The 14975-nt window shown below is 39.2% G+C and overlaps 1 protein-coding gene across 1 annotated transcript in view; it reads right to left on the bottom strand.

The window, feature by feature from the left end:
• Positions 1–14975, bottom strand: part of PCDH15 (protocadherin related 15) — a 405567-nt gene that overhangs the window by 198676 nt on the left and 191916 nt on the right. Inside the window, exons 12-14 of the mRNA XM_044420577.1 lie at positions 9491–9697; positions 3124–3258; positions 1075–1224 (exon numbers count right to left, since the gene is read on the bottom strand). Coding sequence (XP_044276512.1) covers positions 1075–1224; positions 3124–3258; positions 9491–9697 — 492 coding nt within the window. The remainder of the gene's footprint in view (positions 1–1074; positions 1225–3123; positions 3259–9490; positions 9698–14975) is intronic.

Below are 14975 nucleotides of genomic sequence, written 5' to 3'. Positions count from 1 at the left end.
ATTTGCCATCTTTTCAGTGCAAGGTCAAAACAGCCCTCTTTGCAGAAGCCTTCAAAGATCTCCCTGGTTATTCAAGGGCCTCACATGATTATGCGGGTGCCTTTCTTTTACTCTTGGCTGGATCTTTTTATAGTATTGCTATTGTATTCTATTGTATTTTGTACTATTTTAAATGAAGAACCGGAAATGTTTCAACTAGCCCTTATCCATGATTGTAAACTTCCTCCATCTTCCAATGGTAGGAGATGGCAACATGGTTATAACCCTAATGTTTGTTAGTGAGCTTATCATCCAAGAGTGTGTGAAGACAGTGTATACTCCAATTCCTAATATGCAACACCAGTCAATAATGTGCCAAATGACAGGAGCAGTTGAGTCACTAATATATGATATATAACTGTAAAAAGCTGATTCACAGAAGTTTAGTACAACACTAAATGGAATCATACTGAATATTTTCCCAGTTCCAGAGGCCTATGATCAGTTTCTCCTAATAGAGGAACAAGCAGACATCTCAGAATCTTCAGTTTTCTGGAAAGGCATTTAGTTAGATCACTGTTATACTCCCAAAAGCTAGGAATGAGAGCTTGGGCAACTTGAACAAGCGGAAAAACTGGAATCACTCTGTTCTTGGTGATGATACTTTATTTTCAGTACCATGAGAATTTTCTCCTTGCATGAGACTAAACACCCATCTATTTGATTGTATAACCAACTGATGGTGGTAATCAAATCCCAATGCTTGGTCCTGGTATCTGCTAATTTTGGCAATACAGAACTTTCACAGGTAGCTGGAGATATGCTTGTTAAGCTGGAAAGGGGAAGGGTTATGCTAGAACAAAGAAAAAGAAGTATCCATGCTGATGGCAAGAATCAGTCATCAATTGACCCAGGTTGTAATCAGGTATTGGAACAAAAGCCAGAATGAGAACACCCTACAGTATGCCAATGTTCAGTATCCTAAATACTTACTTTTGTTTTACCTAAATGTTTCTATTTTAATATAACCTGTTACAGGTTTCTCAGAAGAACACACTGAAAAAAAGGGAATGCCATATTTCACAATATGATTACCTTGATCACACTTTCTCCAGGCCTCATGTCTGTGTAAATCTTGACATTATATGATATGTTGGAGAAGGCTGGAGAGTTATCATTTGCATCAATCACAACAATATTGACTGTAACTGGCAGACTTTCTTGCACACCATCAGAAGCTGTCATCTTTAACAAAATAAGAAAACATGAGGAAATCTTCTAGAAAAGTACAGTCAAATAACCATTCCAGTGCAAATAAAATGGAGGTTGATTTTTATTTTTACTTATGTATTGTTGTTGTCACAAAAACAAACAAACAAAACAAGAAAGAGCTTTAGGAACTCATTCACCTAACAAGCTTAGTCTACTAGTTAGTAATGCCTTTAAAGTCCTCTCACTAAACATTTTACATATAAATTGCATCCAAGAAAATACTGAGAAAACACTTAGTGGTGAGCCAATTTCTTTTTGGTTATTCTTTGGATGTCTTCAAATATTATTGGTTGGATCTCTAGTAAACGTTAACCACGACTCAGTTTAAGTCCCATTAACGTTAATGGGAACTAAGTTCAGTGAGTGTAATCTGGTTCCAATCGAATGTGTTTAGGTATGCAAATAAAAGTTCAACAGGTGGTGGGTACCCTTTTTCACATTTTTTAAAACTTTGTAATCTGTTTGGAGCACTTTTTATAGAGTGGATTACATAAATCAATGTGTAAGCAGCATATCATTACCTTTCCCAGAGGAACAAGTATAGCTACAGGTCTCTGTCTGCAAATACTCTGTTGCAAACCTGATTTGCCCTGTATAATAGGCAAAATAGCCCATGGTATTTTGATGCTCTAAACCAGGGGTCTCAAACTCAACTTACCTGGGGGCTGCTGGAATAGAGCCTGGGTGAGGCTGGGCCGCATCAAGTATTCCACCACCGTGGTGGTGGTGGGCCGCTCATCCGGAGGCCGGCCCGGGCACCGCCGGTGCTTTGAAGGCTGCAGGGCCCCTCCCCTGTGCCCCATCCGTCCCGGCAATTGGCCTGTGGGTCGCGAGTTTGAGACCCCTGCTCTAAACTGTTGCTTGCAGGCCAATATCCCTAATGCAGTAGCAACAATACGTTTTTAATCTTGCTAACTGCTTTCAATATCAGCAAGAACCAACCAGGGAAGTCTACAGAATGATGACTGCACATCTCACAGAAGACGTAAAGTCTGACAACCACCTCAAACAAGATGATGATAGCTTGTGTTCAGACATGAGGCTTCATCTACTCTGTTAACAAGGAATACAATAAAGATGGCCAGCAGTATGGAACATGTCATATCAGGAGACATTGAAGGACCTTGGTATGTTTAAACTGGAGGAGAAAGTATAAAGAGAGAACATGATAGAACTCTGAAGGGCTACCATGAGGGATATCTGAATGACTCCATTAGAGTACAACAACTTGATCTCTAATTCCCCAAAGGGCAGGGTTAAATCTAATGGGTTTAAATTACATAATGACAGATTTGGCAGAACACTGGGATAAACTTCTTAAGGGTAAGAACACTTTGGCAATAGAACAGTTGATCCAGGAAAGTGGGCTCTCTCTCATTGGGAGTCCTCAGGCAGCTATTTACTGGACAGCTATCTACTGGTTATGCTCCAACACTGGTTTTCTAGCATGGAGCATGGAGTTGAACTTGATGGTCTACAAGGAAGGTCTACAAGGTCCCTTCCATTTCGGTGCATATCAAACAATAGCAGAGTTGGAAGGGGCCATGAAGGCCATTGAGTCCAACCTCCTGCTGTTGCAGGACATCACATTACACCACCCCATTCAGATGGCTGTCCAGTTTCTTTATGAATGTGTCTAGTGTGGGAGAGCCCACCACCTCTCCAGGCAGCTGGTTCCACTGTCGTATTGCTCTGACAGTGAGGAAGCTTTTCCTGATGTCCAGCCTGAATCTGGGTTGTCACAACTTGATATATAAACTGCCTTTCTTAACATCTCTCCTGATTCTAAATCTCAACAAATATAATATTTGTCAGTCCATCAGCCATTACACAGTTGCCCACCTGCCCCACCCCCACAGCCCCTTTGCTTACCGAAAAGGTGTACAACTGCTGGAGCTCCCTATCAACAGGCTGAAGTAAAGTGAGGTAGCGAGTTATGCCAGTCTGAGTCACAGTGAAAAACGTATTGTAGTCATTTAGAAAAAGATGGAGAAGGGGGTCCTTTGTCTTCAAGAGAAATGGAGAGAATGGTTATTATGTTCTCAAGAGAATAGCAACAATATAAACAAAAGGTCTTTTAATGATAGTGCTAAATAAATGGGCTGGTAGTGGAATTAGGGAGGTAATGCAATTTAGCTATATTGTTGGAATTGCAACCTCTTCTTGAATTGGAGATATGTGCCAGGGAGGCCGGCATACTCACTTCACAATTTTCCTTTTATATGCAAACACTATAAAAAAGACCCTTATCCCCTCCCCCACTCCCACCCCATAACTCAAACTCTGACCATAATCCTCATTTGGCAATTTGGTATTTTAGCAATTATTTGAGTAACAAACTTAAGAAACAACAGAAGGGTAAAGGCTCCACACACCTGCCATATAAACAAAACCCATAGCAAAATAATTATACTGTTCACTGATAACATAGTTGCTACAAAGAACAGTTCTTACAATGTGGCTTTTTAAACACACCAGTGCAAAGAAGATAATTTATGATTCAAAACCTAGGCTTCCACTGAAAGTCTTGAGAAAGCTGCTGGTATGCTGAACGTAATAGGGAAGCACAAAAGGTTTGACATGTTGGCAATTGGTGTGGGGCTGATGCTTGTGCTGCATAAAACAAAGGATGTCACCATCTCCTTTTGTTGCCAGGAAGCGACCCATTCCCCAAACTGGAAAGGGAAGGATATTTTGCCCATATTACTAGGACACAGATATATAGATATATATATCGTATTAGAATGATGGACAACTTTATATGAAGGAACTCTGCAATTTAATTTGCATGGATTTCTAATGTATGAACAATAGTTAAATAACTGTTTTAAAGGAAATTTCCTGAAAGAAAATTTCCAAAATAACACGCCCCCAAACTATGGTAAGGTAGTGGATTTTTGCTTAAGAAAATGTATGTTCCAGACCTTCTCCTTTGCTCTATTCACTCAAGTTTTGGGAGCAGTGGACACTTTATCTTCCTGAATAAATAAAGCAACTGCTTACACATGGACAAGAGAGGACCTTATTCCCTAAGGGTGCCTCAGTAGCATTCAATCTACTACTTTAATGAGCTACTGCTTCTGGATATTTTTGAGGGATTCAGATTAGCTCCTTCAGGTGCTTTCTTTTTCTTTTTATATGTCCCAATACACAGCCACAAGGGTGTGTTTTAGCACAGCAAAACTGCAAAAATGCACCAGTGCTGCAATCTTGAATCTTCCCTCTGTCCTCCAGGGTATTAGCTATCCCAGCCAGTTTGGTAGTATCTACAAATCTGATAGTCATTCTCTGCACTTCGTCATCCAAATCATTCATAGAAATATTGAAAAGTGCTGGGTCCAGGACCAAACCCTGCTGTACCTCACCTCTCCCCAGTTTGAAAAGATGCCATTGATGAGCACTGTTTGGGTCCAATTGTGTAGCCAACTGAGGATCCACCCAATCATTATTTCATCTAGCTATTTTCAGTATTCAATCAAGCATTTTTGCTATTTTGTTAATAGGGCACTTTGTCAAAAGCTTTGCTGAAGTCAAGATAGATTATGACCAGAGGATTCCTACAGTCCATAACAGAGATTAATCCAATGAAAAAATGAAAGCAGATTAGTATGGCAGGATTTGTTCTTGAGGAATTCACGTTGGCTTCTAGTAATCACTGCAGTGCTTTCAAGTGCTTGCAGATTGACTGTTGTATAATATGCTCCAGAATTCTCCCAGGAATTGATGTCAGACAGACTGGTCTATAGTCCCTAGATTCTTTCCTCCCCACTTTCTTGAAAATAGGGAGAACATAAGCCTTTCTCCTGTCATCTGACACTTACCCTGTCCTCCATGATTTATCACAGATAATAGACAGTGGTTCTGAGAGTTCATCCATCAGCTCCTTTATGAATCTAGGATGGAGTCCATCCCTGCAGCTTTGCACTCACTCAGTCCAATGAAATGACCCTTGCCTATCATGGACCATTTGCCTATCAATCTTGAACTGCCATCTTGCTCCATCAGCTTGTGCTCCATTTTCATCAGGAAGTTCAGGGATCTTTGGGGAGAAGACTAAGCCAAAGTAGGAATCGAGCACTTCTGCCCTTTCTTCGTCATCTGTTATCATTTTGCCACCTACATTGAGTAGATGAACTCCCATTTCTTTCTTCTATCTTTTACTTTGGACATATCTGAAGAAGGCTTTTGTTGTTGCTTTTAGTGACCCTCACTAGCCTCAGTTCACTCCCATCTTTAGCCTTCCTTAGGTCATCCCTGTAATTCTGTGCTACCTGCCTGTATTCTTCCTTGGTAGCTGGGACACCCTTCCAGTTTCTATACATGTCCTTTTTGTTGTCAGATAATCTCTAAGCCTTTTGTGAGCCACATGAGCTTCTTCAGTCGTCTTCTACATTTTTCCCTGTTGGAATTGTTTGTAAATGTTGTCTTAGAATTTTCTTCTTTTAAAAAATCCCCATCCATCCTGGACTCCTTTTCTCATGAGAGTCACTTGCCATGGGACTTATCATTGTTCTGAGTTTATTATAATTGGCTTTCCTAAATCCCAGGGTACATGTTTTACTAGATTTGGCTTTTGCTTCCTTTAGAATCAAGAATTCAAGTTATGACATGGCTACTTTCCCCCAGAGTTCCTGTGCTGCCACTTTGTTCCCTGTAGGTTAGTATCAAGTCAAGAATAGCTGTTCCTCTTCTTCCTTTCTCCACTTTCTGTTGGAGGAAGTTCTCAGCAGCACATGTTAGGAATTTCTTGGAGGGGCCACCTTTGGTCTATTTGCAATGCTATTATGAAGCATGTTATGGTAATAAAAAGCCACCAGTTGCCTGTGTAGCAAGTCAGCTGGGTAAACCTATAAAGGACTGATTGTTCACAAGCACGTTTCAAATAAAAAGCCATAGCATCAGGACTTCCTCTTTCCAAATGAGTTAATCTTTTTTCCCCCATGCAAGTAATAACCTTTATTTTCTAAGCCATTTTTGCAATATGTTGCATAACATTTTCACACTCAAAGTAATATTCTTTCTCTTAGTCACTAATTCAGAAGCATGCAGATCCAGAGATATTCCAAAGAAGGTCACACATGCTCCAACAGGCATTTGAGCACCACTGCAACAGCTCGAAAGAAAAATGGCAAACCAAGGAAAGGAGACTGAGGCTATTTTTCACACATGATGCATTGGGAATTTTTTATTGGCTCTCTTCTGTATTCAGCTATCTGTCAATGGAGCCAAGGAAAGCACTGCTATGAGCATGTTAAACAGGCACGTTATATGTGAAAACAGCCCAAGAGAAAAGTGTGGTGGTTTTGAATGTGACACAGAAAGGCAGCATAAGTGGGTCATGCTTCCTTTTCTGTACTTAGGCTGGCACATGGAAGAATGCACAGGGAAATATAAAATAGAAGGTTCACTCAGGCTTCCTCTACATTTTCACTAAGTGAGAGGAAAGGTGGGTGGGGGGGGGTGAACAGCAGAATTCTGTGCATGACTACTAAGACAGATGTCTTCCTATGTCAAATGGGGCTTGCTTGCTAGTAAGTACATTAAGACTACAGCCTAAATGTAGTCATTTTTGTAGTCACAGCATAGGGAAATGAGATATGGAAGGTGGAGAACGTTCCTTAATTGTGAAAATGAACTTACATAACATTCTAAAACCCGTTTACCATGTGCTTTTCAACAGGAGCTTTTTAAAATGTGCAACAGCAAATCTGTGATTTGTTGTAATGTAAATTAGTAGGCAATAGTTTTGTATTTTATTCAAAACTAGGTTTTTGGAAAAAAGCTGTTCACACGTTTACACACACTGGCTCACATTTTTTGAGATGTAGTCTTTTGGAAAAATAGGAAAAAGGAACACTGAAGGAATAAAAGCCAATAAAACATGGTGAACACTAAAGATACCTACAGGAATGGCACTTGGTAGGATCTAAAAAGCAAAAGAAAACAAATACAAAACAAAGTAAGAAGAAGCAGTACATCTATATAATTCCTGGAGCCAGCAGAATAACACTTATAAAAGGAAGGGACCATTGAGCTTTCAGGATATTCTGTTTTTTCTTTTTAAAGATTATGAGCTTGAATCTAACACTAACACCAGTCCCTGCACTTCTGTTAGCACATTTCCATTATAATCACAATTGCTATCTCTGTGGATGGAAAGAAAGCTCATGTGAATCCTCTTTTTTGGTACAAAACTGCTCACTTCATTTCATCATTTACATGAGTTGTAATTTGCAGGGAAAAAAGCTGGGCAAAGTTTCTGCATAGGCTCCCAAAAAAGCTAAGAGGGCAGTAGGAAGGAAGTACTTTTACTTCTGGAACTTTGAGGAAGTCTCCCATAGCTTGTCCACTCTTAGAATGGTGGTGTGGTCAGTCACAAAATGCTCATTTTCCAAAAGCCAAACAGGTGAGGATAAAATAAAAGTAACCTGCCCTAGAATTTAAGCATCAGGCAGAGATGAGATCTGATCTCCCAAACACAAAGACAATCTTTTGAATCAGGATTAAAATTGTGCTGGAAGGTAACATTTTATTTGTGGCAAGTCAGCCTCCCAGTTTAAAAACAACAACAAAATAATCAAAATACTAAGAAATTGAATAAATATCAGGAGAAGGAGGGAGTCCAGTGGGTACCAAGAGAAGTATTTATAGTGCTCTGGCACCACATGGGAGATCTCAGAAATAGAAGGGAAAAGAGGACCATTTTTTAAGTATGCTATATTATACTAGCATGTAGTATAACCACGTATGCTGTATACATGGTTTCATGTCACTCCAGCTTATAGAAATCCACAAAAACAACAATTTGGACTGCACAAATTGGACACCGTTTTAATTCTGATGTGTATACATGAACACAATACTACATGAATAAGATGTTCTTTACATCAAACATCAACAGTTACAAATTGTTACAGCTGTGTATTGCTAAAAATCCAAAATTTAGACCTGGAGTCTTCACAAGAGCCAGGATTAGGGTTTATAAAGGCTCAGAATCTGTTTGGATTGTGTTCTTTTTCTTTTCCATGCAACAACTCATTTGAAGCTGCTTTTAAAACATATTTATCCCTAATTAAATTGCAATAAAATCTAAGCATAATCATTTCCTTTTTTGACAAATCCGAAAATGTATTAGACTTCATTGCAACCTGTGTTTTAATATAAGAACTTACTGACTGATATTATATACATTTTCATACTTGTGCCTTTAGTATTTTAGTCCATGCTAACCAACCAGATTGAAAGAAGGTTCAAGAGGTCAGCAAGCATTGCTTTTCACTGCTAAGACAGGTCAATCAAGTATGATAGAGCGGATCCTGAGAACAGCAGGGCAAGTAGAATAGGTGATTGAAGGAAAATTAGAAGGAGCAGCATTTAAATAAACTACATAAAATAATTGATTGAAAATAAATGGGGAATTTGTATGTTGCCCAGAAAAGGCTTGAAGAAGACAGAAGAGTGGAAATGTGTTGGAGGCCAATCTGTGGCTTCTAACCTGAGAAGAGCAGTTTTTCTCTTGACTACATTATAAGCTGCACATCTTTTCACTTAACTCTTAGAAGTGCAAGCATCTTATTTGTGTGTAGTCATTCTGGTCTATGCTGTGATACAGCGAGGGAGTTAAAACATGGGATTGCTTGAATTCACCCACAGCTCCACCTTTTAACATTTTCACTTTCAAAGAGAATTGATCTTTGGGGTCACTGACTTCTTGGCCTGCCTTCCGCACAACATAAGCTATTTTATTTCCTTTTAAATGGCAAACACATATCTCCGGACTACAATGGGATTCCCAAATATCCTTTGACATCCAATGGTTCATCAGCCTGATCATTAAACTTTTGTTCCTTATTTCTGCCTAAATTTGTCTAGTGGCCTGAACTAATCACAATAAACCCATTTTCAGAGTTACATTGTTTCTTTTCTAGCCTAGACTCAAATCACTTCAGTTGCAGCAGCTGCTTGTGAAAATACGTCACTGTTCTAGAAAAAAAAATCCTGGACACAAGAGATTAGTTGGAAAAAGTCTTACTGTGAAGTTGAGGTGGGAGGACAAGTTGTTGAGGCTTGTTTCTGAACATTCTGAAATCTAGTCTTATTCCATTCTTGTTTGTGTTACATGCAGCAATGTCATGTTGCAATCAATTTTTATATATTCGTAAAATTACCTAGTGATTGTAGTCAGATATGGCATTTTACAGAGCATACCAGTTTTTTAAGAAAGCAAATCAATACAGACCTCTTCGACATCGTTATCCAAAGCTATGATTTGCAATGGAGATGTCAAGTTCTTGTTATCTGAGATAGTGGTACCCACAGGTGAGGACTCCAAAATAAAGCCATCATATGTTGATTCTGTGAAGTAAGGTTTCTGGTTGTTTTCATCTAGAACTTCAATATGTAGATTGGCAAATGCTGGAAGAGGATGGCCATTGTCTTGTTCTGCCTACAAAAACAAAGAACATACGTTGGACACGAATAAGACATGCTGTATTTCCAGAGATACTGGCAATCTACGGGTCCTCACTCTACATGCATTCTGCCTCCACTAATGATGAGCATTTTAGCTTATTTGTGTGGACACACAAACACACACACACAGAGGCATGCTCAGGGCAAAGCTAGGTGCTTCAAGGGCTCGTTGATTACAACCAGAGGGGAGTTAGATACACTTTGTCTTAGCCAAAAGACTGAGAAGTGGTTAGACACTTTTTTAACTTGCCCGGTTTATCAGTGGAGCATACAATGCTTAAATTACCTCTGGATCATGCCCCACATTTTTTTGCAAAATCTAAAAGCTAGTAAGTCTACAGTGAGTCATCTTTAGGCTCAGTGAAGCTTTGTATGGAATCTTAATATGAATCCTTAGGTTTGATGAAACTTAGTTCTGCATAAACACACACAGGATCAGGTTATAAAAGGAACTGGCCCTATGGAAGTACCCTACTCATAGCTTGGGAAAGCGCATAAAGATGTATTCTCTTATCTAATGCAAGGGTAGATGGTTCCAGACCATTAATGATAAGTTTAAGAGCTTCAGATTGGCTGATTCTTTGCCCTTGCATAAAAATGAGAGGAAGCATTGATTTCACTCAGTGTGAGCAGTGGACACTTTTCACTCAGTGTGAGCAGTCCTCAGGAATTTCTTTTTCCATCAGAGAGCTGAAAATTATAGAAAAATGTCATTTTTGTATCCATAAAATCTATCATATCCTGTTTTATTTTGAACCTGTAATGATCTACAGGAGCTGCTGGACCTCCTTTTCCAGGTCCGTTCTGGAAATAATTTGGAAAAGCTGGGATATGTTGATAAATGCCCTCAGGCATCTGAAAATAATCAAACATCTGGATTGAATCACAGTTGCAAATCCACACTGCTGGCTGAGTCATCTCTGTTAGCATCTTCTGTGAAGTGTTTATGCTACTGCAACACTCAACACTCAAGGAAGCTTGAACCGCAGGAATTTCCCAGGATTACTAGCAGTTCTGGGCACTTCAACAACATGCTCATGGCAGCATCAAGGCCTAGTGGAGATCCGAATGCCACACCTTGCGTGAGCCTTTATCCGAGCTGCCTCACTGTGTCACATTAAGAAATGGAGGCTGGAAGCAGTGAGGACATGGCAGAAAGGGCCAGCAGAAGCACATACAATTAAGACTGTTCCCAGAATCTTGGTCTAGTTCTGATGGGATCTTGAGGCTGGTGTTCTGTTTTGAATTTTACCCCACCACTATAAATCTCAGCACCACCCATCAAGATAATCAATGTATCTTTGGAGAATTAAGAGAAAATACTGACTACATCACTGCAGCACATTGTATATTATGTAATAAATAATCCTTTCTTTTGATGGATAACTCTTAATTCTAAGTATCAAAGCTCTGTTCAGTTAACCCCCGCTGTATAGGAAATAGTTAGAATACTCCAAAAGAGTATGTTTGAGCTTTCGTCACCCTTTTTACATGTCTGCACTGCAGGTGGTAAGATCAGTCAGCTTTTCAAATTCCCATTTCAGTGAGCAACATACTTAGGGTCAAAGGAATGTATTGATTGTACACAGTTCCTCAGCTAATACAGATCATTCAACCTGAAATAATCAGTGAGATTGAACTGTCAGTTTCCTTAAGATTATATTTGTGTGATATTTTAGATTTTTGTGATAGTGGTATTTTTTGATTTTTTCCTTCATAAATGGAGTGTTGATTTAAACACCTCCCTTTCTTTGTGGCATAGCAGGAGCAGTTTATCTGAACCCAATGCCACTGACTGACTTTTCACAGATATAGTTCTAAGCCACATTTTCTGGTAACCATGATTTGTTGTTTTTAGCCATGAATTTTCTTACAGATGAACAAACAAAGAGCAGCCGGTTTCCTTATTTTTGATTTTCCACTCATCCATTTTTTCCAAAACTTCATTCTGATTTTCAGGCTCTTGCTGGCTGCTTCTGTTTCAGGGCAAACAAGCCAGGATCAGAGCTCTGTCTTGAATTCAAAGATCACAGCAAGCCATGATTTCAACATGCCAGACTTTATAAACCAAGAACAAACTACATATTCTATGCGTGTTTTACAGCTGCTTAACAACCCATAGTTTGTTTGCAGGGATGGGTTCAGATACAATGACAAATCAGATTCCAACAAACCACTAAATGGTGTGGCATTATATCAACTGGACATTGATATAATCATGTTTTCCTTCCACATGGAATATTAATAGCAATAGGGGGTTTATGTTTTTGCAAAGGCTCAAGTCTTTTCAGTTAAGAGATATGAAAGTTAGGGAAATGTATATTGCTGTAGGTATATCTGCTTTTAGTGACTGATGAAAGAACAAAATGAGCTATTTATTGCTTTGTCTGTCTTCAAAGCCAAAAGCCAGTGATCATTTCATCCATTCAGGGCAACCTATCATATCCTTTTTGACTGCCACACACACACACACACTCACTCACTCATTCACTCATTGAAGAAAAGCATACACAGGAAAAACAAAAAATTGCCATTGCTTCTGATTCAGTTTCACAATCTAGTCTTTACAGAGAAACTGTAGATCTATTTTCCATGCAGGTATGTAACATTATATTTAGATGTTTAAATCTGGAGATGAGTGGGTAATATTATGAGCAACGAATGTACAACATGAGCAAAATGTACGAAATAAGCACAAGAGACTGATAAGGCAATTCAGAATGAGGTAGATACATCTGTACATGTCCCTTTTCTCCAGCATTTTGAACACCATAACAAGTGATTGTAACAGAGAGAATTTGTATTCCACCAACACAATATGAACCATTGTCAAAGAATGTCACACACAAATAGTGCAGAGATTGTGCATCTTCTAGAGGAAGGGGGAAAGAAGAGGTGGGGTATCCATTTCTAACAAGAAAACAATAGGAGACAAGGATTAACCCATATGCCTGCACGCATCATGGTTCTGGGGGTCCTTCAAAGCTGTTTTTCTGTAAACACAGAGAGGTGGCCAGACGGAACACAGTTTTGCATCATAGCTTAAAGTCAAATCAACTTTGACCCTGTCTTAAGCAAGTTAGATACACTTTAAATGCTTTCACATGTAAAAGGTAAACAACTGCATTTGCCTCAGGCACTTGCTGATATTTAAAATACTGGGAAAAGGCAGAATGAACTGATAGAGCTTCATCATTCTGAAACGCTTTCCTCATATCTATTGCATATTCTGTCCCTTTGAATTCCCAAGAAATTCAAGCCACCAAATGAGAAGCTGCACATGCATACCGATTCCTTCACATTTTCTCCATAAACTTTGCAGCTGGTTTAATAGCATATTAGTTTGGGAACTTACAGCCATCACTATGTTGAGCTTAACCCATTATGCAGGCCTGAGAAGAGAATGGCACTTCTCTCTCCACTTCACACAGCATTAAAGGGGCAGGTTATGTACTGTCATTCCAGGAAGGGCTCTTAACCCTTTGGTCGTTATTTGCAGATCATGGCTGGCAGAATAGCTCCACATTTCTGCTTCATAAAAGAGCTGAGCTCTTTGCTTCAGGGGTTGTGAGTACAGGGAGAGAACAGGCACCTCTTCAGATGCACTGACAAGTCCGACTTCCATTGCTTGAAAACATTCTGCTCATTTCTGACCTTTTAGCTAATTGATATTTAAAACACCCAAGAAATCCCCAGTTTGATCATGTAGGCCACAAAAGTGAGTGTGGGAGAAGTAGGGCAGGGAGAGTTAGAGCAGTAACTGTTCACAGTTACAGAACAGCTTTTTACACCTAACACCTCAGAACACTTGGGAGACTGGCACACACCAAGTCAGCAAACAATGCATAACAAAAGATCCATTTTCTTGCCCAGTTTTGTGAAGGGAAAAACCGATTCTTCTACAAATCAGAAGTTATATAATTATTAAGAAACTGAATATAAACAGGGCCAATGGTACCCCTGCCCGATGACTCTTGAGGCTGGGATGGAAGACAATTACTGCCCTTCGGACTTGACCTTGATGGAAATGAAAAGAATAGAGTGTTTTGATAGGGAAGTACTAAGATGGAGGAGGAGATGTAAGCTGCCTTGAGCCCTTTGTAGGAAAAAGGCAGGATATAAATCAAAAAATAATAAATAAATAAATAAAAGTACTATATAATGTTGAATGAGCTTATAGTAGTCTGTCAATTCTAATAAGAGGAAATGCTAATAGATGGGTAAAGGGAAAGCTACACATTAAAACTTTTCTTGTTTAAAATAACTAGTTGCATAACTAAGGCAAAAAATGGAGCAACTGTCTATAATTGACCTTTGTTCTCCAGACTCAGTCAAGAGGATAAGAAAACTATCATGTTAATTTGTTCCAAATGCACTAACAAGGGTTCTCAGTGCCTATTTTCTTACAGACAAGGGCCAGGATGCTGGTTTCTTACCTATTTAGTATCAAACCCGCAAACAGGGATGACCACTTTCCAGTTGACTGAGAGCATTTATTTATTTCAAGTTTTTATAGACCATCAGAATAGCCACATGGGTCCATGGATAGTTTATAGCAATTTAAAATACAATGAAGCAAAACTTTAAAATCCTTAGACATTATAAACAAATTCAGTGTATAAAGCCATCAGTTCCATCAGCAAGGACACTAACCATGTGGACTTCATACAGTGGTCACCTTGGATACATTTTGTATTTCGCGATACCAATTGCAATTTTAAAATTCGTAAGTTAAAATACTAACTTAAAATTAGAAACAAGAATTAAAGCTGCCAACAATTAAAATGCTCCAAAAGTAAAAAAGACTTTGTCTGGCACTGAAACCGCTTGTGCATCAAACTTACAGGCTGATGTCTGTGCTCGGCAACCCTGTAAGCCTGCACGATGAGGCATCTAAACCCTGGCATTTCTGCAGATATCCTGATGTTGGCTGATTTAATTCTTTTCTTTTTGAAGGAAATGTCACCAGCTCATTCACAATCCTCATGCCATGATGTCATGTTAACTGCTTTGATATTGCTTCCCAAGCTAGTCATGTAAAACTTTGATTTGAAATTACTTTTAAGTTTTGGACTGAAATGCTCTCTTGTGCTTGTTGTCAAAGTAAAAGTATCGATCAGAACTTGGGGTTGGCGGCTGGCACTGCACTGGAAAGGACATCCATGGAGCAGGAGTACACGGGAAGGGAAGGGAAGGGAAGGGAAGGGAAGGGAAGGGAAGGGAAGGGAAGGGAAGGGAAGGGAAGGGAAGGG

Source organism: Varanus komodoensis, unplaced genomic scaffold (genome assembly GCF_004798865.1).
Source record: "Varanus komodoensis strain SLA01 unplaced genomic scaffold, ASM479886v1 scaffold11, whole genome shotgun sequence".
NCBI lineage: Eukaryota > Metazoa > Chordata > Lepidosauria > Squamata > Varanidae > Varanus > Varanus komodoensis.
This window is presented reverse-complemented; position numbering and strand designations above follow the sequence as displayed.